The following is a 27,399-nucleotide window of genomic DNA, read 5'->3' as shown; positions in this document are numbered from 1 at the left end:
CCTAGTTTGATACTATCTACTTGATGCACCTATATTCATTGCTTTAGTAGGTGCATAAAACACAGGATAGATGAATCCTGATAACATCCTACCAATTTTTTTTTTTTTTTTTTTTTAAAAGATACACAATCACATACAGTGCCAGAGTAGTGGTTGTATAAAGGCTTATCTGGGGAACAGTAACTCTTCACTTACATTGACCAGCCGAAGCAATTCACAAACAATCAAAATAAGGAAACCATTTAGACACAAAGCAGAATGGATTTGGTATCAGGTCTTATCTGACTTTGACTAAATGAGTTGAGTAAGCACAGCCTGAAGTCACAGTTTGGCAAAGGGAAGCCAGAAAAGTGCAGAAACACTCCAAGGCTGTGCTTACTTGGACGTTTCTCCTCCAAAGAATCACGATAAGCGTGCTTTAGCACTTTTACTGGGCCAATAATGAGAGCAGAGCAGCAAGCGCTGATGTAAAGCACAGGAGTCCACCACCCACCAGTGACAGCAGGCCAGCAGGGCAAAGCTTGCGTTGAGTTTGCGGAGAAGTTCGGTGAAGGCCAAAGAGGAGAAACACGACGCTACAGTAATTCCTCAAACCACATGAAAGTGGAGCATTTTTCCTCCTCCTGGAACTATTTCAGTTCTTCATGTTAAACACCCCCTCCCCGCTTCGAGCCCTTCTCGCTGCATGTTTACACATGCATGACAGGATGTCTGAGGTGAGTGATGGACTTCCACCATCCACCCACGCACACACTCTCCAGATGGACGTGAAAGCCAGCGACGGAACAGTGGGACGGCAGTTGAACCCAGGAAAACACCAATGTCACCGACTTCATCTGCTGGGAGGGACTGAGCAAACAAAGGAGAGCAGGATAGAGAAAGTGACCTCATTGATGAGCAATCACTGTATAATAACCATAATCAATCCTGGCATCACTTCGATATAATGTTTCTTTTTCTCCTCTTAAATAATAAAAGTCTTAAAGGCAATGAATGACAGAAAAGTAGGAAGTATCCGAGGCATCGCATGCTCGAAGGCCTCCCTTGTGGGAAATTATGCAGAGCAATAAAGGCCAAAGAACAAGGCCCAGAAACAGCTTTTTTTTTTTTTTTTTTTTTTTTACCCCACCAGTTCACCCGGTTCAGTCTCAGAGGAGTATATTATAATCCATATCCATACTTGAAGGGACATTAATATTCAGTTAGTTAAACAACTGCATTATTTGTACAATATTTCATCTGCAGACTTTGTCGTGTTCACGTCTAATATATGTTATTCTTATGTGTTAAACATGCCTGAATGAGCAGCAAGATGTCAAATTCCTTTGCAATATGCAAATGCACTTGGCCAATAAAGCTTTATTTTTCATGAGAATCTGTCTGCATATATATATGTGAATGTATAAATATAAAAAGCAGTATTAAAGGACACACACAACTGGATTTTACCCAAATAACAGCAGCCATGGAGCAAAGTAACTCCTGCAGCCAAACACCCCACACTGCCTGGCATGAGGTAAAGCAGCTAAAACGGTGTACCCTGTTCTACACTGAGGCCTCAGAATAGGGATACTGGAGCATCTAAAAATAAATGTGTAACATCTGTAAACAGTCACTAATAAAAGCTGTTCCAACAGAACACAGAGATTAAAAGAACCCAACTACTCCTGCAGATCTTCCTACAGAAGCGTGGCTCATTTATCTGAGATCAGACACTTTTCAACTCACTTTCCCTTAACTTCACGTATAATTTTTATTCATGTTGTGAGATATTTAAAGCCATTATTTAACATGTACTATGTGCTGGAGCTACTGAGGCACTCATCTCAAGGATCCCTAGTGGGATTCTCACACACACACACACACACACACACACACACACACACACACACACACACACACACACACACCTGAGAGGAGCACATGAGGCCTGTGTGGAGCTCAGCGCATTACGGCCAACCAGACCATTATCCCTGATTACACAGTATGCGCAGCAGTAGCAATGATTAAACAATAAACACTGCCGTTTCCCTGCTTAGCTTCACTGTTTAATTGATGTAATAAATCACTGCGGCGCCAGACAAATACTCTTATTAATCACAAAGCACACAAAAGATACCTGTGAGTTTCACTCTAAGAGCATAGAGCACTTAAGGTGAAAGTGTGCCAAAGTTGGTAAATGACCTAAGAAAAGAAATTTGCTTGGGGAGAAATGGAGAAACAAAAAGTGACAGTAAAAATGACGGCAGTGGATGACAGATATGTGGCGCAATCAAGTGGTCAGCAGCACCTGCAGCAGCGGCTGCGTCACTCAAATGTTGCCGCAATCAGAGTAAACGCCATGATGCTTGTACAGCGCTAACAGTGGCATTACGATCCAGCGCCATGCGGCACGTGCCTCGCGCCCACAGCCGAGTACAGAGTCTTATTGTTCCCGCAGGGTCATTCATCTAATGTGATGCAGCAGCACTGTGGTGCACTTCTCTGGGCAGGAAGTCTGGAGAAAGTGTTTTGTCCCGTCTCTTTGGGAAAGCCCAGGGGACCATCCAACAGTTCACAGCTTCCTGACCGCATGACACACAGAGGTACCTGTCCAGACAGCGCAGAGACAGCAGCACCATCTGACAGACACTCAGCTGAAAGGTCTAATACAACATTTAAAAAATGACCTTATTGGATGACCTTCGCTGTAATGCGACCAAACAAGAAAATCTGAATATCGGGATGACCAGACAGTTTAAAAGAAAAAAATAAAATAAATAAAAACGCATGAAAAGATCATTCCAATATTTGAATTCATTTGAATCCAATAATTAAATAAAATAAAAATGTAGATTCAATATGGAAATAAAAAATGCTGCAACTAGCAATATGACCTCTATTTTGTTTCAAATGATCAGAGCCCATGTGATTATAACTGCCCAACAGTTTGTCTATAAGTGTGTAACCTAGAAACCTAGTGACCCCAGTCCACCTCCTTGCTGTCGAGCTACTCGTTACACACCAGTTCCATCACAAAGAGTGTGTGTCCCAAATGTGCCTGGGGGGGAATCACAATGGGGATAGATTTCCCAGGAAATTATCAGATTTCATTTACATAATGTGGACCCTCTCTCTCACTCACTCTCACACACAAACCAGCAAGGGACTAGCTGGAAGGCTGCGGGGCTTTGAGAGTATGAACTCAAGGCTCACAGAATGGGGGGGACCTGAAGAAAGGGCAAAGGGGCCTAAAAGCAGAGGACTGACGAAACATTTAGAAGGACAAAAGGAGGACAAACGGCAGAGTAAAAACAGGAATCAGGTCCCCCAGCAGAGGACAGGTAGGGGCAGTGAGAGCTATGTTCACAGTAGCACATTTGTTTGATGGTTCAAGACAAGAGGCATGTTAGCAATTAGCCTGGGGGCAGCGGAGAGGGTGGGGCGCATGGGGGACAGGCAGGCGGGCAGGCAGGCGGGCGATCAGCCGCCGTCCTCATAATTAGCAAAAAGCTCATCAAAGCACTCATTAAAAAGCACTCGGCTCCACACAGCTGTGAAAATAAACAGCCATTAATGTGGTAAACGGCGAGCCAAAGCAGGGCCACGGCACCACCCTTGGTGGGCAGCAGAGAGGAAAGGAAAAGGAAACGGAAAAGTTAGAGGCCCAAAGGGCACATCAAGAACAGAGAATGCTGAGCAAGTGAGAGCTCACAGTTGCGCTCATACCGCTCCTGGAACAAACCAGTGGGAGTTTTGAAGGCCAGCAGGAGTTCTTGGGGACTAAAACCCAACTAGCAGCCACTGCAGCATCATACTGCAGTCCTGCACTGTTTTCGGTCCTTTTCCACTTGGTTCACAGCCTAACCAGTTGAACAGCAGGTTACAGCTGCTGCTAATAAATATAATAAATGAGCACAACTTGCTTTGAAGGCAGCACTTGCTACCTCCTCGTTCTTCTGTCCCAAGTACCCACTGTTTGAGTAAATAAGTAAGAAATCAGCCAGACTGACTTAGTGAAGCAAGTTCATACAATGCGATTGACCCTACAGGATTTAACCCTTCTTTGGATTTTCACCATCTGAGCTGATTGACCTTTGCCATTTTGTTAGTTATTCGGACAGTTTCACTGTATCTGGGTGTCAGTAGTGCAACACTTACTGGTAATGACTTGTAACCTAAAGGTTTTCGATTTACTGCTACAGTTATTTAGCAGACACTTTTGTCCAAAGCTACTTCCAATGAACTCTATGTAGTGTTATCAGCCCACGCACCTTTTTCACCGTGGTGACTTACACTGCTAGATACACTACTTACACTGGGTCACTCATCCATACATCAGTAGAACACACTCTCTCTGTGTCACTCACATACTATGGGGGAACCTGAACAGCATGTCTTTGGACTGTGGGAGGAAACCAGAGCACCCGGAGGAAACCCACACAGACACGAGGAGAACATGCAAAATCCACATAGACTGAGTAGGGATCGAACCCATGTCCTCTCACACCACCAAGGCCCTGTGAGACAGCAGCACTACTTGCTGTGCCACCGGGTCGGTTCAACTCCCACTACTGCCATTATTGTTTTGGCATTTAGCAATGTGTTTGCTCTGAATTGACAGAGCAAAAATTACCCTACCGTATAAATGGGTACATCACTGTAAGCTATGAGAACTGTTTAAGAGAGCTATGAAGAGAAACGTTAGCTGAATAAATTAACTGTAAATGTTTGAAGAAAGTGGGGGCGCAGTGGGTTGGACCACAGTCCTGCTCTCCGGTGGGTCTGGGGTTCGAGTCCCGCTTGGGGTGCCTTGCGACGGACTGGCGTCCCGTCCTGGGTGTGTCCCCTCCCCCTCCGGCCTTACGCCCTGTGTTGCCGGGTTAGGCTCCGGTTCCCCGTGACCCCGTATGGGACAAGCGGTTCTGAAAATGTGTGTGTGTGTGTGTGTGTGTGTGTGTGTGTGTGTGTGTTTGAAGAAAGAAAAAGTCCTACAGTTGTCACCTATTAGAGTTTGGAAAGATGCACCACACAGGCACACAGTCTTCGGGTGAGAATCCGGGGGGTTGTGTCACCGCTGTCCATCTGCCTTTGCACCGGGCGGCCTGTTATAAACTCCAATCCATAGGCGGCACACAGACATTCCATGCCACAAATATTTACACAATACAAGTCTCTCACACACACACACAGACAGATTAATGTTGGTAATAACATAGCACATATAGCGAGTGCCATAATGAGAAGCAGAGCACAAGCTCTTTGGAAAAGTGATTTCCTTTCAGTATCAATTACCGTCCCTAAAACTGAGCCCATATCCTGACACACAGGGATTTTTTGGACCTCAACATTGCACCTCACAAAAGGTATTACGGACCATATATAGGGAGACTTTCCAGCCAAAGGACATGAAAGACTGAATGGAATGTAATGTATCCTGTATTTCCTCAGTTTTGTATAAAAGAATAGTAAGATTAAAAAGCAGTAAGATTAACTGCGTATCCACAAAGGCCACATGGCTGCGCTGCTTCTTGCATCGGCATGCAGGTTAAACGTCACTGTTAAATCTCTGAAAATTCACGGGGGCCTTGTTCGAACTCCTGAGGAGTTGCCGCATGCTTCACTGGACCAAAGTCTGAGGATGCATCAGGACACCCAAGTGATCACACCATGCCTGCTGGAGGCACTACTCACCGGCATGGTGGCATGTTCAATGGCCTTCCCCTATAGGACAGAGGGCAACAGGTAACAGTGAGTTCAGAGGTCAACGGGCAAAGATCGGCCGATAAAGCTGCAGCGGACATTTAATGTCCGCACGCTGGCTTCCATCCTGAAGTGCTCTTTTAGCAGGCATTTGGGAGCTCAAACTCAGAAACATGTTAAACTGAAAACAGTTGCATGGTCATCACAACCTGGTCATCATGCTGAGTAGGAGTGGATCCCGACACATGTTGATGTCTTGCAGAAGCTTTGAGCTACATTGAGGCCCTCCTGGAGCAGTATATTTTCCACTGTGCACTAGCAGCCACAGGGTCACAGTGAAGGGGTGTGTAGATGACCTAAGGGGGCTGGACAAAGGCCCCTGAGGAGGGAAAGGCCTCAAAATGTGCACTGAAGGCCATTATCGGCCACAGGGGTATACAGGGTCCGCTACACAATGAGCTAAATCTCTGGCTCAGCACCCAGTGCATGTAGGGTAAACACACACAAGTGTGAACAGGTCACCTGCACATGACCAAACCTCAGATGGAATGATACTGGAATGATTGAACAGACCAGTGCATCACTATTGTTTTTTTTTTTTTTTTAACATAGATTCCAGAATTAAGAAAATATACCAATTTAAATAAATAAAAATGTGAAACACAAAAAACACTGGATTTTAAGTGATTTACTAGCTTTTTACCATTAAAGTACACTATTCAATTACTACTTTAAATACAATGCATGTCTGTTTTATCATATTATGCTGTGCTTTGTTGAAATAAAATAATCTTGTTATGCATAGATGAAGTATCATTGTGTCAAATTCTTGTGAAAAAGCCACATATATGATACAGTGGACTGACTAGTCAATCACATGACTGGACCCCCATGTCTCCATTGGTGCACTCATGTGAGGATGAGCTGTGCATGTTTGTGTGTCCAGCTGCACACTAAGGTGTGTGTTTTGGGCGGGGGTGGGGTGGCACACTCTTCTCCGCCTCTTTGCATGCAAACAACAATGTTCCGCGCGTTCTTTTTCCTGTTGTGAGGGCAAGCTCTCTTCCTGTGAGAGATGGGGCCTTCTCTCTAGCCCGGTCTAGCAAGGGTCACACACAGATTTGGCAGATTAGAAGGAGCCAGACCCTGGAAGCAGCTTTCAGCACCTTTCATGGCTTTACCACGTTACAGCACAGAGGTGTGTTGCTCATGCTCGGGCACTCTGCTCCAGGGCAGCCGTGGTCAGAGCGTGACCTCGGCTCGGCCCTCTAGACCTCCACTTAGCTCCATAGCACAAGGTCTCTGAGGTCCTTGGTTTTTAAATGCAAATCCTATTACATTTAATATCCCTGATTTCCCCCCATTACAGCAGGAGTGTGCAAAGCAAGCGATTGTCTTAAACCGCAAAGCGGATCGCGCCGCTCGGAGACAGTTGGAATACTTGAAAGATCTATGACCGGCTCCAAGCCCTGACCTTGGCGTGTGAATCACGAAAGGCCCTTTGGCCTCAAATCAGCTCCTTATCGGTGCTGATAGCAACGCGAGGACAACGAGGGCCAAGACAAAAAAGCCAAGTTAGGTGTCCCAATTCCTACAATGCCTCTTCTCGAGAGGCTCCGAGTAGAGTGTGAAGCGGTGTAGACCTGGTTCAACAGGCAGGCATTAAGAATCCAACACTCACTGGAAGATTGGTGAACACTGCAAAGGTACTGCATAGGAAAGCGATGAGGTCACTCAGGTAGTCGCTGGCCTGGCTGCCAGCCTGCGGCGCAATCCAATCATAGTCTGCCAGCTGGAGGAACTGGTCAATCTTCTGGTTCAGGTTCGTGTAGATCTCCTCCTCCGCTGTGTGCCGGGCATCCTGGGAACGCATGCATAAAGAGAGGAGTAAGAAAGTCACCTCTGCAAATAACTAAAAAGGGACAGCCACTAAAAATAAGACTGCATTCAAGAGATGCTCATTTGTGTACGTGAGAGCAGGTCTTTCCATTGTCTGCACCATTCTTACCTTAAAGGTCGCCATGCCATACAGCTTGGTAGCGTTGATGGTGTCTGGGGGTATGTTAGTGATGTTGGAAATGAAGCCCTCCAGGAAGTGACAGGACTGCTCCAAGTGGGTTGTGTTGATGATGATCTGCACCAGCTACGAAGACAGGTCACAGACGGTTGTAGGTTAATCCCACTAACCAAGCTGCACTGCAAACAACCCATAATTACTCGACCACCGCTAATCACTGCTACCCAACATGTACATATTTAATGGTCCAAAAAACCACTGTTGAACTGCTTCCCTTGATCATTACACAGATCAGATCCAAGGTGCTGAGTCTTCAGGTGCAATCAGAGGACAAGCTCTCCTGAAACCATACAGATCAGGAACTGCAAACCAAGTGTAATTTCTCAGCACTATGGGAAAAGAAGAAGGTGCATGCCAGCAAGAACCCATCCATAAGGGGCAAAAAAACACCTCAGACAGACAAACACTTGAGAGGTGAGGAGCCCCTAAAGCTCATGGAGCTAATTCAGAGCAGGCCTCACTTTGGGCCAAAAAACCCCCTGGTCAGAGTGCTCTCCGCAGGGGGTAGCGTAAACCGCAGCAATCCGCCTCTGTTCCCTCTCCGGCACCTTGGTCGGACCCACGGTGGAGAGGCTACAAATCTGTGATATCTGATCTGCAACAGGAGCTACGGAAATGAGCTCCACATCCGCCCTTGAGCCCCAATGGCAAAGCCAAGCCGCATGACCACTCTAAAGCCGGTCAACATTGGCCCCTCACAGGCGTGACCCAGCTGGGCACCTCATCTGGAATCCAAGATTATAAACAAAAATTAAAAAGCAAACAGCATCTCCAGCAGTTCTGCGCAGACTAAACAATCCAAAAGAGGTAGATGGTGGTTTGCACTGGAAAGAGGTTTTTTTTTTTTTTTAAAAGCAGGAGTGACCTTTCACAGGTCATGGTCTTTGGGTCACACAGTGACACAAGAGACACAGTGGGCACAGAGCCAGGTGTGAGATCAAGATCAGTCACATGGTCACACAAATACCAAAATGTATACTGCTATGGACCTCACGGGGGAAACACAAGAAGCAACAGCTCCTCCAACTAAAGTCATAGATTTCCAGTTTCTCCTCATGAATGGAAAACCCACCAAGTGATAAAAACACCCAGAAACCCTCACCTCAGCCAGACCCACGTTCTTTTTCTTTATAGCGTACTGGAGACAGTTGCTCAGAGTTCGGGTGAGCAGTAGGTTGGTGGACTTGCGGATCATGTCGTCTATTTCTGTGGAGCTGAGAGAGAAAAACAAACATGTTTCATCTAATATGAAACCATGAAACCCTTTGTACTGCAGGTACATGAGTGGCAGGGTCTCATCTTACTCTGTCACTACAACAGGTGTAACGCAGAAACAAAGTACAGTAACTGCAGGTCTCGGTGCAGTGCTTCACCACGCAGCAAACAGTTCACACGTAAAGACACACTTGTGTTACAAAGACACAACACAAACATGATAATAAATGTAAATAAGGCCAGACAAGTGGAGGTAGTACTAACGTACATTCAGCTGGTCATTCTGTACAGTGCGAGGATCTAAGAGCACAGTGCAAATACAGTGATTTATAGATATGGAATACCAATAAGTGTCAATATAGTGTGACATGAATGTACACAAAGTGTGAAATGCAAGTAAAATAACAGTATTCAGATGAAAGAACAAGCAGCGATCTCTTACTTTAAACCTGCAGTTTCTTGTGTTTCCTAGTACTGCTCATAACAACACCTCTTGTGCGCTGGGTTTCTACCTGCGCCCCAAATCCCGTGGTTAAGTCAAATCAAGCTGTTGGCTCAATAGCCTGGACTGAAATTATCAAAGATCAAATATTTATCACAGCAACAAACTGTTCTTGCAGTTTCTGAAGGACAAGGCAAACACATCCCCAGAGCATATGTGTGTAGCACAGTGGCCGACGTGTTACATAGTGAAAATTAATTTGAGATTGACACAGGGAGCCGTAGAGCCCCCATTTGGGTAACTTCTCACTTGGCGGTCTGAGACTCACCTCAGGCCCCAATGAGTCCTTTCTTAAGGCAAGAGGTTAACAAGAGGACCCCAACGTGCTTCACCGTGCAAGCTGATATCTCAGCATTCCCTGGGTAACAAACACATTCCTCTGTAATTGCTAAACTGTCTGTGCTAAGAGGCCATGGTGGAATTTTAAAAATCCACTTCTGGGGAAAAAACTGATCAGTGTGCAGACTTGGCGCTGGCTGAAGGACACATGGAGCGAGTGAGAGCTGTAGGATGAGGTAGAGCGAGAGCAGTTGGACGGTACTCAATTCAAGACATGGCAGTAGTTCCTAAATTGCAAAAACGAGAGAGCAGCAGGGGAGTTCAGATCCAAATCATGAAGAAGTGAACTACGGGTAAGATGGAACACAGCAGCGTGACATTCCACGTTTGTGAAGGGGAAAGGCTTCATTGTGCTTTATGACGCGAGTCTTTTTTCCCCAAAAAAGCTATACGGCGGATTCAGACGGTTTTTCTGGAGATCACATACAAGCACAGGAAAACGAGAATTCCACCCACAGTCATCCTGCTAGACTGCTTCACGCAGAGCATTTCATGTCAGCACTAATTTACATTACATTTATTCATTTAGCAGGCTCTTTTCTCCAGAGCAACGTAAAACTTGAAAGTGCATTTCACTAAAGGCAGAGAGCCTTTAGTGCAGAGAAGAAGGGGAATTAAAGATGAGTTTTGAGACATGGATTCAGCAGCTCTGCAGAACACAGGATGTTCATTCCACCACATCAGAGCCAAACCAAGAATGTAAAAACCTTCAATTTTGGACTCTTTTGAGTAGAACCACCAGAGAGCCAGAGGTGGAGGTGCACAGCACTCTTCCTGGGCTGTAGGGAGTGATCAGGTGCTGCAGGTATTGGGGTGCAGATCCTTTGATCATCTTGTAGGCCATAACCAGAGTGTTGAACTTTAAAGGGGCTGAAGAGAATACAGAAGGACCAGAACTGGAGATCTTTTCTAACCTTCTACTTGAATGAGCAAGAACAACTCCAAGTTCTGACAGCACCATAGCACCAAAAAACTTGATAAGACGATCTGCAAGATTGCTGTTGCGTTTCAGTGAATTCCTTTCACAACTGCCCTCCAACCGTACTTAGTACCACATGGGATGTCATCATGTTTCCACCAGCTCATCTGTCACCCAATCATAGAGTGTGTGTGTGAACAACAGTTTTTCTTCACTTGCACTCCCCCCAGTACTGCTGTTGTTGCTAAGTGTCATCGAGTCAATGTCAACTCTAGGTGACGATATAGGGTGCATCTGGAAAGTTCTGTGTTCTTAGTGTTGAAAGGGGTGGGTTCATTGTCACTGGGATTCAGTCCATCCATCTGGCTGCTGCTCATTCCATTCTCCTTCCTCCAACATCAGCCCATCATTTTCCATGATCCATCAGTTCATTTTCCTGCCTGTCCATGGTTTAAAGTGCCCTCAGGAACAACAGTACAAACACATCCATGTTTCTCTAAACTCTGATGTTCATATTCACAGTGTTCCAGAAGACACCATTACTTGAACAGCTACAACCTTTGTTCGTGTGGTCAGCTCATTTGAAGACCCCTTTCAGATCTTTCTTTGAGGCTCTACCAAGTGACTGCCTTCAACAACATGTCATACATCTCATGTTATCGATTACTAATCCCTGACTGAGTCTTTGTGAGCAAGGTTTCACTTTGTGAAAATTAAGGAAAGAGTCGGGATACTACAGTGCCCAGTAACTGAGTACCAGTTTAAGTCCAAAAGACCATCTTGGGATGAACTACAATGCAGAACTATACTTCTTATCCTTTTAATGGAGTGGGGGGTCTGATCCGACAAACTTTCATCTTCTACCAGAAACCCTTGTGCACTCCTGAAGCAGTCACTAGTGTCAGTGACTAGGTATGAATTTCTTGGGATAAAGACAGACATTTTATTCATCACTACACGTATTGCCACGTATAGCTACTGGTTTTTGAAGTAGAGTAAAAATAGCCCTTTTGTGACTCTTTGGGTCATGATTTGGAGAACCATGCTACCCCACTATCCTGTTACATAGTCACACACCTTCCTGGCAAGTTCCGCTCTTGGCCATGACCTCTGAGACTCCCATCCCGGAACAGGAAGCTAGACGGCACACTCCCAGAGGTAACCGGACCTGTCATGTTGAGCTCAGGCACCCAGTGCCAGGGGTCAGAGAGCCGCTTCAAACACACTCAAAGAGCGAGACGGGACTCATTTCTCCATCACTTAATCAAGCAGGCTGCGCAGAGAGAGTGGAGCGGAAACCATACCGCAAGCGGTGCTACCGATACTTCTCACAAATCTGACCTGTGAACTTAAGTGACCTGTGCGGTGACTGGGGCATTTGGGCACAAGGATTGAATAACATTATAATTCCATGAGCCTGGACACAGGACAGGCCTGTTCCTTGAAAGCCTGTTTGAGCATGCTCACTGAGATTTGTGCATTTTATAACTATAGATCATCCTCACATGGCAGCACTACTGGGGGGGAGGCAGTCTGGACTGGTATTTTTATGTGATGTATTCAGTGGAATACTTGAAAATCACTATATATAGACACATATATAGACACACACACATTATATATATATATATATATATATATATATATATATATATATATATATATATATGTGTCTATATATTTTTTTTTTTTGGTTCATTGTGCCCAGTATCAGGAGAAAAATGTGTATGATCTGCATTTTCTAGCTCAACTAACCTACCAGGAGGGGACAATGTCATTCTGAAAGCACACTATGAGCCAATCAGAACCCATATTTCATACGTTCATTTTAAAAACAGCTGTCTGCATTCACAAAAAGAAGAGAAAGGCCTTTCATAACCTCACCAGATCACTACAAGCTTGTTGCGAAAACCTATTTGTATGGCTTAAAAAAAAAATATATTTTCACTACTGCATGCTGGTATCCTGGCATCCTTTCAGACTCATTGTGTTCAACTTGGTGGGGAATTATGAGGGTTTCATAGTTTAAGAAAACATTTCAAATATGCCTCCAGCTGACTCATTCAAAACAAAGGAAGCATTGACACAGTCTTTTTGCTTGTCTGTCAGCATGTTCTAGGTAAGTGTGCTTGCTGTGAGCACATTTGCGTGTGTATGCAAGGAGAGGTGGAAGTGACACAGAAAGGGACTAAAATCTTATGAAAAGACCATGTTCATCTGTTGAACCACTCACCTAAGGTGCAAGTCTTCGGAGAACTTAAGGCAAGCGTAGATGAATTCCTTCACCTGGACATACACCTTGGGCACAAATGCAGAGAAGGGCAGCTTCTTGGGATAGGGCAGCTGCATAGAGAGAACAGTAACCTGTCATTCAACTGCCACAATATTGACATTTTCATGACATTTACCCCACAGCAGGTCTATTAGGTCTGTCAGATACTTTTCTCCTGAGTGACTCAGTCTTGAGCTACTTACATTGATTTAACTATTTATACTGTTTAAAAAAAAAAAAAAAAAGCCACCCATAGTCTGTGTGTGTGTGAGAGAGAAAGTGTGTTTCAATGGTGTCTGGATTGTAAATAGTGTATCTAGCATAGTCAGTCACCGCGGTGAATAAGCTATGTGCTGATAACACTACACAGTGTTCATTGGAAATCGCTTTGGAGAAAAGCATTTGATAAATGAATAAACAAACATACAGCTGGGCAATAGTTACTGTATCAATTCAGGGTAATATTTTGATGAAGCAAGAGGTGGCAGCAGGAGGTGGAACACTGAACCTGGGTCCTTCAGGTGCTAAGACAGCAGCTCTAACCACTGCACCACCCGATGACCCCAGTAGCACATGCCATCACTGGACAACCCCCTCATTATCTGCATATCACACTAAACTAGTAGTCACTCACTTTTTCCAGCTCAGGATCCTGGAAGGGGAACTGCCCCACAATGCATCTATACTCCTCCTCCATTGAAACAGGGATGGGGCTGTAGTTGTCCTGGTCCAGGATTTGTCTGAAGCGGTTCAAGCAGATAAGAGAAAGAACGACCATGAGTCACTGTACGCTGCCTTGCTGAACCATCTTCACACTCAACTGCACTTTGGGTTTTGCTTCTCTGCAGCATCTTTATTCAGGTATGGCTGCGTTTCTGGTGATCCATCTGACTTGAGACACCCCACACAAAGACACACAAAAAACACTGTGGAAACAGACCGAGCCACAGAAACGCATAGTCCACCTGTGCATGACCGCACCTAGGGCAAGCAGACAGTGGAGTGACAGAAGAGTCCAGTGCGTCGTGCTGGTTCTTCAGAATAATCAGTACAGTATTGTGAGGACAAACTGTACTTTTTACCTAACTATAAGTGATTCAGTGGCAGAAACCATCCAGAGGAAACTGGCGTGTCTCCCCGTTCAGGCCACCTTGCACCGATACTCTCGTGAGCCTTTAGGACAGCTCTACGGCGCTACTCCACATTCCTAAAGCGTTCCACTTCAGTGAGACTCCAGGGACAACATCTCACAATGTGCACTAAGGGCTCTCGACGGGGATCAACTGAAACATTTACAAGGTCATTCCAGAGCACAGATTTCATCTATTCTGTCCACTCTGGAACAGATTTATATGTTTTCTTTGGAAGCTTTCAAGTCAACGACTTCCATGAACAGTCAACATTTTTTGCCACTTCTGAAACAATTTTCCAGCACATAGAAATTCATAAGTGCGTTTTTTTTTTTTTTTTTTTTTTGGGGGGGGTGAAAAAAAGCTCTGCTTTATTCCAACTAGAAAGATGCCAAAATTTCCAATAAAACAGCAAAAATGAACGCATTCTTTGGTTTGTTTTACAAAAATAATTGTTCCCTGCAACACAAACACAGCCTCACAACGGGTTGCCAATCACAGCATAATGTGTGAGAAAAGTTAACAGGAAACTTGAGAGAATTGTTTGTCCTCGCAGCGTCCAAAGGAAACGTAACCGTGATGCTGAGTAACCAGCACTGGATCGCAAAGGACTCCTACTCCCTAACCAGCTCTGTCCACCGCGTTTCCTCTTTGGTGGAGTCCATTAACCATGAGCTCTGTGTACAGTCCCTCACTGTTTGGGGGTGGCCAGGAAAGAACTCACGACATGGTCATCTGGGGGTGAACCCACACTGGCCAGTCATGTGCCAGTCTTTAGCCTGAGGGAACGGAGTAGTGACAGTGTGTGTATCCCGTTTGGGTTGATCTCACCACAGGACCACAGAAAATACTTTTGAAGGTTTCACCACACTGTCTTACTGATGTTTTACTACAATAGTGCACATGTTACACATTACAATAATTTCGGTGTGCGACTAGACTGCAGTTCACCAGATATTGGAAAGATCGAACAGTCCAGTCTATCACAACTTTTAATATACACATTTTCCAGAATTAAAAAAGTCACTACTTCTATATTTGTGAAAATGATTTTTAAAAAGAATCATGTACGTGATGTAATTTAATAAGCGGTCAATCCCATGATCAGCCTCCCCATCACTGTGGTCATATCAGGATGAACCATACAGTTCGTAAAAGACTATTTGACCTGAAGGTGCCACTCCACTTCTTGAGCAGGATCTCTCCATATTGTTCTCGCATCTCAAGCAGCATGTCGAACAGCTGGTTCACCAGGAACCCGTAACCCTGTGGACTCGTAAGAAAAAAGCAAAACACACACATAAACGTCACTCTGAAATTCAGCCACACCCTTGAAAAAGACAGTGCATGTCCACAGAGAAGAGACAAGCTCTTCCGGACAAAGAAAAGGAAGATGCACAGGCAGGCGCACACACAAGCTCTTTAATGTCAGCTAAACTACTTCAGTAACTACTTCATGTGCTCATACACACCCAGCGGGAGAAGGGCCTCTTCAGGAGGTGCTCCTACCTGCAGTGTATCAGCAAAGAGCACAATGAGGTTCTTGAGGTCCAGCACCAAGTCAGGATCAGTGCAGTAAGACTGTGGAGAGAAGGAAGTCACATTCTGCTGAACCATGAGGGGCCTGTGGGACTCAAAGCTGAGCAATAGAACAAAACACTAGAGTCTTTTCCAGAAGTTTTACCAAACCCAGGGGAGTGCAGTACCAATACCAGCTTAAAGTACATTTACATTAATTTATCTGACGCTTTTGCCCAATGCAACTTCACGTTGAGCTACTTACAGTGATTTACTCTTTTGAACAGTTCGTTTGGCTGGTTTCTTTAGGGTAATACTGCTACTTAGCCAAGCAATGCATCACTTAGGACAACAAAATTACAAAGTTGGAAGAACTGGCTGGAACACAAGGTACATTTATTTATCGGACACTTTTCTTCAACACAACTTACAGCATTAAGCTACTTTGATTTACCCTTTTATACACTGGGTTTGTTTTTACTGTATCAATTGAGAGTAAGTGCTTTGATCATGGGTACTGCAGCAAGAGTTGAAAATCAAACATTGATTCTTTAAGTGCAAGGCAGCGGCTTTAACCATTATACCCCCTACTGGCATAGTGCTAAAGAAAGGCGACACTGGACTAAAGTGGTTCCACTGTGTCTCGGCTGGTGCAGGCCTCACCGAGTGCGTGCGCAGAGCAGCGATGGTCTTGGACAGTGCCAGCTCCCACAGCTCCTCCACATAAGCCCGGTTCACCAGACCCCTGGTCGTGTGCAAGACATGGTCCTCCACTACAAAAAATCTGGTTTGGGGGAAAGCAGCAAGAGGATTCCAGAAGTCAGAGGCCTGGGTACCACAGTCAAGCACAGCATGGTCACACAGCCATGCAGGATCAGTGACACAGAAGACAGACAACCAGGATGCGATGCAGGTCAATAAGCAAAAACAACCATGACGGCAAGTGGAAGGAAAGGAAATTTATTTCCAGGGCCTCAGGACACACAGTCTGGTCCAGAAGCGTTCTGGCAGAGTGCGACGAGCCACCGATCGCAGGGACATAGGACCTCTCGGCCGTGCCCTCATGCGGAAGCTCACGCAACCGTGCTGGGTTCTGCCCGCTGGCTTGTTTGCAGAAGCTCAGCTCCAGACGCAGGGACATTCCTGCCGCCCCCATCCAGACAACAGGAATAACACAGTTCTGTTGCAGTGCCTCCCAGCCTCCATAATTCCAGGAGGAAACGTCTGTCGATGCGTCACCGTAGAGGCCGTGCAGCGCAGGACAACGGTCAAGCAGGACTGGACACTTGAAACAACCTGAGGGACTTCCTCAGAAAGCATGTACAGCTCATCATGGTTTGAGCACAGTAGAGGTGGGAGGGAGGGGGGGTCCAGTTCTGCGACTGACCATCGCGCCAATGTATCCTATATTTGATCTGAAATCAAGTTGACATGGCAGTAATTGGGTTCATCGTTAAAATTTTTTACGTTAAGAGTTGTATGCTTGGGAAACCTTTTTAATATATTAAAAGGATGCAATTTTTAGCAACTGGGACTTAATTGTGCCAAAAAACCAACCGCTCACAGTAAAATTACTTATGATCACAGTGCCGTATTGGAAGTTGTGTAGTGTTGGTGACACATTCCGATCAAAACTGAATTTACAATTAAAAAAAAAAAAAAACGTAATGTTATGAAGTTTTATGCAATAAATTGCTTCAAATATTGAAACTGTTCTTGTTCAAGTTTGTTTTTTTTTTTCCCCCATTCTATTTTTAAAAACTGATGCACCAAATGGTGTGGTCATGCACTGATGAGCTGTACACAAAGGATAATCCAAAATGTCATATGGGATTCAGCTTTGTATCCCAATGGTGAACAACAGGACGGAAACAAGTCTTAGGACAGTCCCTCAACACAAGTCAAGGCCAATAGTGGCACTTAAATATTTGTAGGAGGAAAGGGGGGGGGGGGGGGGGGGGGGGAAACTCACCCAACAATGGACCTTTGTGAAAAACGAAAGGGAGACGTACCCCACGATATGGTTGAAGAACATCCTGTATCCATCCAGAGTTTCATGCTGCAGCGACACAAACACATCCACACTGAAGACACATTCTTCACTTACAATATGGTAAACAGAGAGTGTGTTTCAGACACTTTGGTGTAACGATGGCAATGATGTGGTCGTCTGTGTGCACCAGTGTGTACCAGGCAAGTACCATGTTGGAGTGTGGCTGCAGCACCAGCCTTGCTTGTTTCCTTCTCTGCTTGCGGTAGTAGCTCTCAAAGGTGTCACGTGCACCCTGGAAACAGCAGCAAACAAGCGCATTGAGGAGGACGAGAACGAAGACCTTGAGGACATTACTCAGAATGGTCCGCACACCTACAAAGCATTGGGCAAACTCACAAATTACAGATATGCTGTTTCAATGAGCAGTGACACAAAGTGCACACCTTGAGAATGCGCTTAAGAAGGACAATTATATTTTCCAAGTGGAACTGACCAATCAGAGGGCAGAAACACTGAAGGGAACACTGTGGAGTCCTGGCTGTGCTCCGTGTCTATGTTTATACCCTAAATGGGAGTCCAGACACCAGGCCACTATCCTGTCTGGTCCACCTATCTCAGCAATTCTTCACATCTTGGGAGCAGAACAATGCAGCCATCTGCTCCTGAGACAGCCCACATGGCCACGGGTTCTGCTACCCTGTATCAGCACCTTGGACAGAGCACCGTGTGAAAGGCCTTATCGGCTTCTTCCGCTCAGCCCCTGTGAACCCGGCGCTATCTGTGTTCCAGACCAGGGGCTGGAGCCACCACACACCCAAGAGATAACACGCCCAGAGCTGAGCAGACTGCTAGCAGATCAAGAGACACTCTTCAGAGGTTCCACATCTTTATACTCACAGTAATCACAGGCAACATCACTCACTGCACACTTCTGTTTACATTTATTCATTTAACAGACACTTTTCTCCAAAGCGATGTACAACTTAGAGCGTGAACAGAGGTGCATCAGCAACAGATGGGAGAGCTACAGACACAGAGAGGTAATTGTTGTACCACAGTCAGTGTGTCCAATACCACGGTACAGAGTAGCTGTATATAGAACTGACAGGAAACACAGAGGTGATGGTAACAGATGGTGTGATGTGAGCTAATGGATCAGTCAAGAGATCAGGAGACAAGTGGTTCTGAAGGAGATGGCTTGAGATCCTTCTTCGATGTTGAGAGGAATTCAGCAGCTCTGAAGGACAGAGGGAGTTCATTTTACCACACTGGAGCCAAAACTGAGAAACCAAGATAGTTTGGATTTTAAATCCTTCTGAGTGGGACCACCAAGTCTCCAGAGATGGAGGAGCTTGGCGCGCTTGCTTGGCTATAAGGAAGGGATCACGTCCTGCAGGTATCGTGGTTCAGATCCTTTAACCGTCTTGTGGCCGTAAAGATTTTTCTCATTCAGTCCTTCCTCCACAGCTCTGTCAGAATTCAGAACCTGCCTTTTTCTCCTTGAATCGCTGGTTTTACCCACTGTGAAAACAATCGGGTCAATAACAATGCTGCCCCCACAGAGCAGCCAGGCAGCAGTGACATCCGCATGACTCTGCGAGTCCAGCAGCTTGATGAAAGACGAACGCCTCACACACCCTGGACCCCGTCACTGTCAGCACAGACTGTAGCACCGCTGTGACCTTCACCAGCAGAGACCTTCGCTTCCTGCCGGCCAGGCCTGCTTCCTGTCAGATAGGCACATGCCTGTGAGCTGACACACAACAAGGTCATCACCATGCCAACTGAGTTTCACCTCCATGACCCATCCATAACCCCCTCCTGAGACGGGGGCTGGGTCTCCATATGGACATGCCCTTTCTGGAACAGCATAACCTGAGAGTCAGAAATCAAAAGGGTACAAACAGAGTTAGCCTTTGTTCTGTGGCCTCTTGTTTTTCCATGCAATGAAGCTAGGGATTGGGACTCAGCTCTGATCCTGAAAGTCTGACCATTATCAGTTCAAGGTAAGTACCTTGATCAAGCCAGCTGCAGCAGGAGGTGGGATTCAAACCTGGGACCTTCAAGCACAAAAGCAGCCGCTCTAACCACTACACCACCTGCCACCCTTACTTTGCATTATTCTGACATTTAAACATTGTGAAATAATTACAGCAGTTATACATTCAAATATCAAATTCTCTGCTTTCTTCTGAGAAACAAAAAGACATCCTCAGACAGAGGACAAGACATCCCTGAAGAATGTCAGAGAAGCAGGGAGATGAAACAGAACAAGTGCGTTCTACTCGCTTCTCTGCACTCAGCACCTCCTTCCCTCCTGAGCACCTCCAAAGAGCAGCAGCAGCAGCACAAGAATAGGATGCAAAGCAGTCACATGTCAAGTTCAGGAGGTGGTAGAGAGACAGCAGCAGGGCTACCACTGTGCACTCAAAAAGGACCCATGTTCAGATCGTATGTCCTGCTGTAGTGCCTTTGATCGAGGTATTTACCCTGAATGGATATAGTAAAAATTACCCTGCTGTATAAATGGCTAAATCAGTGTCGGTGGCAAAAAAATATAAATGAGTTGAGGAACACATCAAGGAAGCAGAGAGGCAGAAGAAAATCTTCCTGATCCACATGTTCAGAGGTACCCTAAACCGGTCAGCACTTGACTATGACCACGCTCTTCCTGTAGTAAAAAAAGATTTCCGTTAAAGGAGACTTGCATGTGGGCTGTGTTTGAGTGGAGCAATGCTACAAGACAATTTAAAAACCCACATAAACACTAATCTTCAGCATCAACCCTGGTTCAGAACTACACTACCGTTTGAGGGAAGATAGATCTCCCCACTTTTCAGACAAATGATGTCAAGTGTATAAATGCTGGTTTTCAGTCTTCCGCGACGAGGGTCTGAAGAGCTGCCAGCCTGTATCGGTACACTTATGTTTACACCGTTCATAATTCTCATCACATTCCTCAGGAGGGGGAGATATACAAAGCCGCATTGTTCGCAACACACCTCCCTATTACAGCAACACGTAGGAATTTAAACACAAGTGGAAGAGAAAAGGGGAAACGGAGAAAACAAAACATATGGCTTGATTGGAAATGGGATTCCAGCAGGTTTACAATAAAAATAAATGAACCAGTTCAATGGGACACTGTAAAATATGAAGCAGAGGAGCCGAAATGAAGCCGTTTGTCCTGCGTCTCCCCTCCACTTCTGTCTCCGTTGGAGTCCTGTAGCTGCTTGTATGAAGTTCAACACTCTGGTTACAGCCTACGAGACAGTTAAAGGACCTGCATCCTGATACCTTACAGGACCAGATCACACTCTACAGTCTAGCAAGAGCCCTGAGCTCCTCCACATCTGGCTGCTTGGCAGTGCCATTCACAAGGGTTCAAAATCATGGTTGGTGACACAATTTTGTTTACTCTCAGCTGCAAGTTGCCTTGGAGAAAAGGGTCTACTCACAGAATAAATCACAAAGGGCTCATCCTCCCCATCGCTGCCCTGAGTCTGACTGCCTGTGTCTTTTACATTCCCCAGATTGTCTTCTGTTCCTCCACACATCTGCAAGCTCACACCTCTGCTCTCGTAGGAGTTGATAAAGCAGCTAGGACTTGGGAGTGAGGTGGCCAGAGGGAGGGAGAAGGACAAGCAATGCTATGCTTGGACCCAACTCTTTGCCTCCATTGCTGTGTGACAGCCACAAGCTGAGCTCCACTGCATCTGGATGCAGAAACAATCACTTAGCACTCTGGCTTCACTTTCTGACCTCTTACACTTAACACTGAGGCCCTCGGGGGAAGGAATGGGCCCTTGCCCCCGTCCCTGACAGCCCCGCTGACCTGGTTCTCACTTTCCTCCCTGCGGCCACAAGCTCGCTGCCTTTGATATGGGCGCCTCATCAGGGCTGCACACGCCGCCGAAACCCCCGACCGAGCTGCTTCCTCCCCCATGCCATTCTCACCAGGAGGCAAACAAAAGCCATTGTGAGACACCCTAAACTGGAACAGCTCACTTCGAGGTCACGGGTGGCAGGCCAACAGCTCTCAGTGAAAAACACACACACACACGACTTACCCAAGTAAAATGGGTTTATGAACAATGGGATGCATTTAAGCATTTTTACGTGTGTGTGTGTGTGTGTGTGTGTGTGTGTGTGTGTGTGTGTGTGTGTGTGTGTGTTGTGCAACTTCAAGTAAAGCACATACCACAATACAATCTGTTACATACGGCTTTATCCTGCAGACAGACTGAGCAAATGACAAACCCCTCACATATAACACACTCAGAGGACACAATGTATAATAGAATATGAAGAACAAACATCATAATACTAACAAAAGCAAACAAATATACTATGAGGTACTTTATCATAAAGGTCAGCTGGCAACAGAGTAGAGGAAGATGAAAACTCCAGGTTGACATGACAGTGGATGTAACAAACCACTGGGGGCCACAGTCAATCTGAGTGCAAATCAAACCGACCGAGACCAGCTGGCCGCCCATTCCTCCCCCCAGGCATAGGTGCTATGGTGATGACCCTTGACCTGTGGACCCCCTAACTACCACACAGCCAACACTCCGCATGGACCACAGCGTAACCCTGTCTCCAGTGAGTGTGGTGCAGCCAAAGCACCTGAGGTGAATACCATGGTAATATCAAGAAGTGTTTCATTGCTCAAATCAATTTTGTCTCTTTAACTCTTCAATTGCTCCCAAGCAGACCATGGAGCCACAAGCCAGGTTCAGGGTTGGGATTCATGACAACCTGTCTAAGTGCCTGTTTGTCTCGACTCTGTAGCCCTACAAGTGGAAAGGGCCCAGGAGGCAGCTAATTTGGAGACAACACAACATTGATGCTGTCAAATTACTTGGAGGAAATAAAAACAGCGGCCCGCCTGCCAGTAATCGCATGGCTGCATCAGGGAGCGGAGCGAAACATCGCAATGGCAATTCCTATCCCTGCGACTTGGACCGGCTGCTCATGAGCATTTGCCCCGGGAGATGTCAATCAACACGGTGCCAGAACCAACTTGAAACACAAATCAGAAGATGCATGAACTACTAAAGTAGTAGCACTTCAGTATGCGAGTCTGGATTTATAGCTGCAGTATGACCCTTAGTTACCATGGTTAGACAGTGTCAGAATGATACAGAAAGACACAGAAAAACCTCAGGTGCCAGTTGAGTCCACCAACCACAGCAAGTTCTGTACCGCACAGTTCATCAGCACATGACCAGTCTTTGGGTATCTCACTTGATGTCATTACAGTAGAGTCCATGACTGATCAGGTATAGGAACGGGCTAACAGTCCAGAGCATCTTGATATTAATTTTTTTTTTTTTTTAAATATAATTTACAGAATTAAAAAGGTAAAGCAGAAGACAGAACAATTCAACATTTAAAGTGATTTACTTGGGAGAACAAAAAAAAAAAAAAAAAAAACAACATATATAAATGCAGAAAGTCAGGAAGCTTTAAAATTGTATTTAATAAATTGAGGTTCGTTTATTTCACTGATTAACTGACCGCTTTTTTTTTTTTTTTTTTTTTGAACTTTGTAAAATGAATAAAAATAACATTGTTCTGCACTGGACTGCTGGGTCACTCCAAAATCTGATCATGCAAGGTCCAGTCCAGTCATGTACACATGTGCTGTATGAACACCCAGCCAGATGACATGCAGTCATGAATGACAAAATGTGTTAATAAAAGAATAATAAAAAGCAGTATGGTGGCCCAGTAATGACATGTGTGTTATGATTTATTATCATGTATGTTACCTGTATTTTGCTAATGTTGTGGCAGAAAGCAAGTGCTTTCACCAGCATGCATCCAGCTTTGACAGCACCCAAAATGTGTGCTCCAGCTCCTGTTCACCTGAGGATGGTCCTCAAGGCTGCAGTGTAGAGGCACAACTCACCAGGACAGTGTAGATATGCAGACAGCGGTACACAGGTGAGAAGTCCACCAGATCCTGGGCTCCAGGCAGCTGCAAGACAAAGATACACTCAGGACACCCGCAACGCGAGCAAACACACAACACACAACCTCAGAATCTAATAATCTAGTTCATCTTATTGGATCACCTAAAGATATGCTCAGCACTTGACTTTACGGTGATTAATTAGTCTTCAGCAGAAGCCTTTGCCCACAGCAAATGGCAAGGTAGATTGTTAGATACACTGAAAACCATAACCTTAACCCCTAACCACCTACAATCATTACTTTTACGCTCATCCATTTACCAGATGTTGTTTTCCTCCAAAGTGATGTACAGCTCAGAATAAACAGTACACTTCACAACAGATGAGTTGTGGACACAGACACATAATTATGGAAGCACAGTCTGTGTGTCCAACACCACCTGGAGAGACAGGAGTCAGATGTATCCTCAGTCCCTTAATAGAGTTTATGGGGTTGCCAGGAGATCCCCCGCCTGTATATTTACACTGAGATTTATTTACTCAGCAGACACTTTTCTCCAAAGCAACTTCCAACAAACTATGTAGTGTCATCAGCCCACAGACCTTATTCACCAAGGTGACTTACACTGATTATACAACAGAACCCAGCGTGTGCAGATTGCCAGAAATACCTCCTCCCCACTGATCCTCAACACTGGCACTCCACAGGGAAGTGTCCTGAGCCCAGTGCTGTACTCCTTGTCCACACATGACTGTGTGGCCAGTCACAGCTCGAACACCATCATAAAGTTTGCTGACGATACCACCATTGTGGGTCTGATCACCAACAACGATGAGATGGCCTACAGAGAGGAGGTGAGGCTCAACAACCAGTCTCTCAATGTCAGTGAAACTAAGGAGCTGGTGATTGACTTCGGGAAACAGGGGGGAACATTGTAGAGAGGGTCAACAGATTCAAATTCCTAGGGGTCACCCTCATTGCCAAACTCACATGGACTGAGAATATAGCATCAATCATCAAAAAGGCCCATCAACGTCTCCACTTCCTCAGGCGTCTGAAGAAAGCCCGGATGTCCACTACAGTCCTTACCACTTTCCACTTTCTACAGGTGCGCTGTGGAGTTTGTCCTCAAAGGGTGTATTACATCCTGGTGTGGCAGCTGCTCCATACAAGACAAGAAAGCCCTACAGAGGGTGGGCAAAACAGCTCAAGAAATCATTGGCACAGCTACCAGCAGTCCAGGACACCTACACAACACTCTGCCTCAGAAAGACCTTGTGCATCATGAAAGATTATAGTCACCCCGCACGGGCACTTTTCTCTTCCCTGCCATCTGCAAAGTGGCTCAAGTCTATTCAAACCCGCACTGCTAGGTACAGGAACAGCTTTTACCCCACTGCTGTAAGAGCATACAACACTCACCAATGTGCCACCTTTTGTAACTAGAGTTGGATTGTTCCTTCCAAGCACACTGGAACACTACACTGTCACTTTAAGCATTCTAATGTTTTGAGTTCTCTGGCTGTCTACTGTTATTTATTGTTATTAGCATTGCTCATTGTCATTGTTGTTTTTGTTCATAGTCTGTGAAGAAGCATTCAAGAAGAATTTCATGATACTTGTACCTATGACAAACTTGAAACTAGATACACTGGTTACAATGGGTCACTCCTCCATACATCAGTGGAACACTCTCTCTGTCACTCATACACTATGGGTGAACCTGAACTGCATGTCTTTAGAGGGTGGGAGGAAACCAGAGCACCCGGAGGAAACCCATGCAGACATGGGGAGAACATGCAAACTCCACACAGACTGAGCGGGGATTGAACCTACGTCCACTTGCACCACCCAGATTCTGTGAGACAGCAGCGCTACTCACTGTGCCACCGTGCTGATATTAACTATAATTAGGTATGTTTCCTATTGTTCAAAAAAAAAATTAAAATGTCCTTAATTACCATAGTTCAAGTAAATATGATCAAAAATAGTTGTAACAAAGAACAGTAAGAGGACAGAATAGCCTTCTCCCTTTGGACAAACCCATGTTAATATGACACATCGCCTCAAAAGAAGAAACTGATGTTTTGACTGTTTATGTGCTCAGCCGCCTTTCCTCGCCCAGGATCTGCTTTAACACGTCCTGTTGTCCCAAGAGCTGCACACATGGACACACATTACAAAAAAGGGCTGTGACTATGCATCTGGAAACATGCACTGTCCCTGTTAATAATTACAATAAAAGTGGTAAACAAGCTAAAGGGTGAAAAGCATGAACCCCACAGCCTCTGGACCCAGCAGGGATGTTGGACGCTGCTTGTGTCACTCAGAGGGTAAAAAGCCCCGGAACAAATGATTCGCTGCAGACGACCCTGCTGAGCCACTTTTGGGGCTGGAGGTGACAGAACGGTGTCTCTGGTCAATGGTGGTTCACCAAATCGCTGTTACACGGTCCAACTCAAAAATGCGCAGTGCTTCCTTTGAGGAAGCGTCCAAGTAGCAACAGTGGGCAACAGGTGGCATAGTGGCTCGAGCTACTGACTTCAACCTGAAGGACCAGGGTTCCATTCCCACCTCCTGCTGCAGTGCCCTTGATCAAGGTGTTTGCCCTATAATCATTCTGCCATATAAAAGGATAAATCACTGTAACAACGTTGCAAGTTGTTTTGCAGAAAAGCGTCTGATTAACAATGAAATGTAAACTAAATGTAAAGTCGCTATGAACACTGAAAACTGCAGGTGTTTCCATGATCCATTATGCATCAGCCATGCAGCGCATATGGCGAAGGTATTCATGGAGCTTCCTGCACTTGAGACTTGTGGGAATGCTGTGTGTGTCTCTCTCACACACACACAGGTCACTGAAGCCCTACCATACCCTTCTGCCAAACACTTTTTCCCAAGAAACCCAAGCAAACAAACGCAACTTTCATGTCGTGCCCGCAGAACAACAAGGACAACAGAGAACAAGCGGCGGGCGGCGCCCAGGGTGGAGAGCACTGAACAACAATAATAATGAGAGCCAGGAGGAATCGCAGCATATGCGGGAACGACTGGAACGTCGGGTCCCATGCCACAACTGCCCGTGTAAACAGAGCCGCGCACGGTCATGCAGTGGGCTCCCCAGGGGTGCTGGCGGGCACACGGTCACGACCCCTGCCAGAGCTGCTTTCTGGAAGCACGACACAGCAAGCGATGGCACGATAAGGAGCAGAACGAACGTGCCGCCAGAGCCGAACAGCACACAGGAAGGCCCACTGACGCACTGGGAGGGCAGTGGGCTGAAGACGGAGCAGCGTGGTAAATGAGCTGAGGGGGGTCCACTGGGGGAGGGGAAATCAGGGGTTGCAGAAAGGGCAGCTCTCTCCTCGGCTAAATGAGGTCAGGACAACAGTGCATTTACATTTACTTTAACAGGTGAGGCAAGACCAGAACTTATGCCCTTTAGAACACAAAGCAATCACTCTAACCACTGCGCCACCTGCTGGCCCACAATGAGGATTCCTCTCGGCTCCTGTACAATGAGCACGCAGGACAGGAATGGATTATGGACATGAGTGCCTGATATGCCTTGTTTATCAACCTAACCTCCAGGCCCCGTGAGCACACATCCATCAATGCCACCGACCAACTGGAAATGACCCCATCCATTAAGGAGGGAGCGGCCAGCTGGGGAGACTGGGGGGCTCAAGGGGAAATACCAGAAGTGAAGAAGGAGCACACTTGAGGTCTAAGCACGTCCACCACGGCCGCAGAGACCAAGTGCACATCAAGAGAATAAAAACAGGGGACAGGAAATAGCCGAGCGGTTCAGGGCCATTTGGTAGCAC

At 45.8% G+C, this 27,399-nt stretch overlaps 1 protein-coding gene across 4 annotated transcripts in view; it reads right to left on the bottom strand.

Moving 5' to 3' along the window:
- The window catches only part of exoc6b (exocyst complex component 6B), an 87,431-nt gene that overhangs the window by 31,503 nt on the left and 28,529 nt on the right, over positions 1-27,399 (bottom strand). For 2 of the 4 annotated variants that reach the window (XM_018730297.2, XM_018730298.2), the window contains exons 8-19: positions 23,565-23,633; positions 17,856-17,939; positions 17,667-17,713; positions 16,318-16,438; positions 15,646-15,717; positions 15,305-15,402; positions 13,641-13,746; positions 12,968-13,077; positions 8,862-8,973; positions 7,691-7,825; positions 7,364-7,543; positions 5,674-5,703 (exon numbers count right to left, since the gene is read on the bottom strand). In XM_018730297.2, coding sequence (XP_018585813.2) covers positions 5,674-5,703; positions 7,364-7,543; positions 7,691-7,825; positions 8,862-8,973; positions 12,968-13,077; positions 13,641-13,746; positions 15,305-15,402; positions 15,646-15,717; positions 16,318-16,438; positions 17,667-17,713; positions 17,856-17,939; positions 23,565-23,633 — 1,164 coding nt within the window. The remainder of the gene's footprint in view (positions 1-5,673; positions 5,704-7,363; positions 7,544-7,690; positions 7,826-8,861; positions 8,974-12,967; positions 13,078-13,640; positions 13,747-15,304; positions 15,403-15,645; positions 15,718-16,317; positions 16,439-17,666; positions 17,714-17,855; positions 17,940-23,564; positions 23,634-27,399) is intronic. The other 2 variants (XM_018730299.2, XM_018730300.2) reach the window with 1 other exon arrangement.

This window comes from Scleropages formosus, chromosome 1 (genome assembly GCF_900964775.1).
Source record: "Scleropages formosus chromosome 1, fSclFor1.1, whole genome shotgun sequence".
Lineage (NCBI taxonomy): Eukaryota > Metazoa > Chordata > Actinopteri > Osteoglossiformes > Osteoglossidae > Scleropages > Scleropages formosus.
This window is presented reverse-complemented; position numbering and strand designations above follow the sequence as displayed.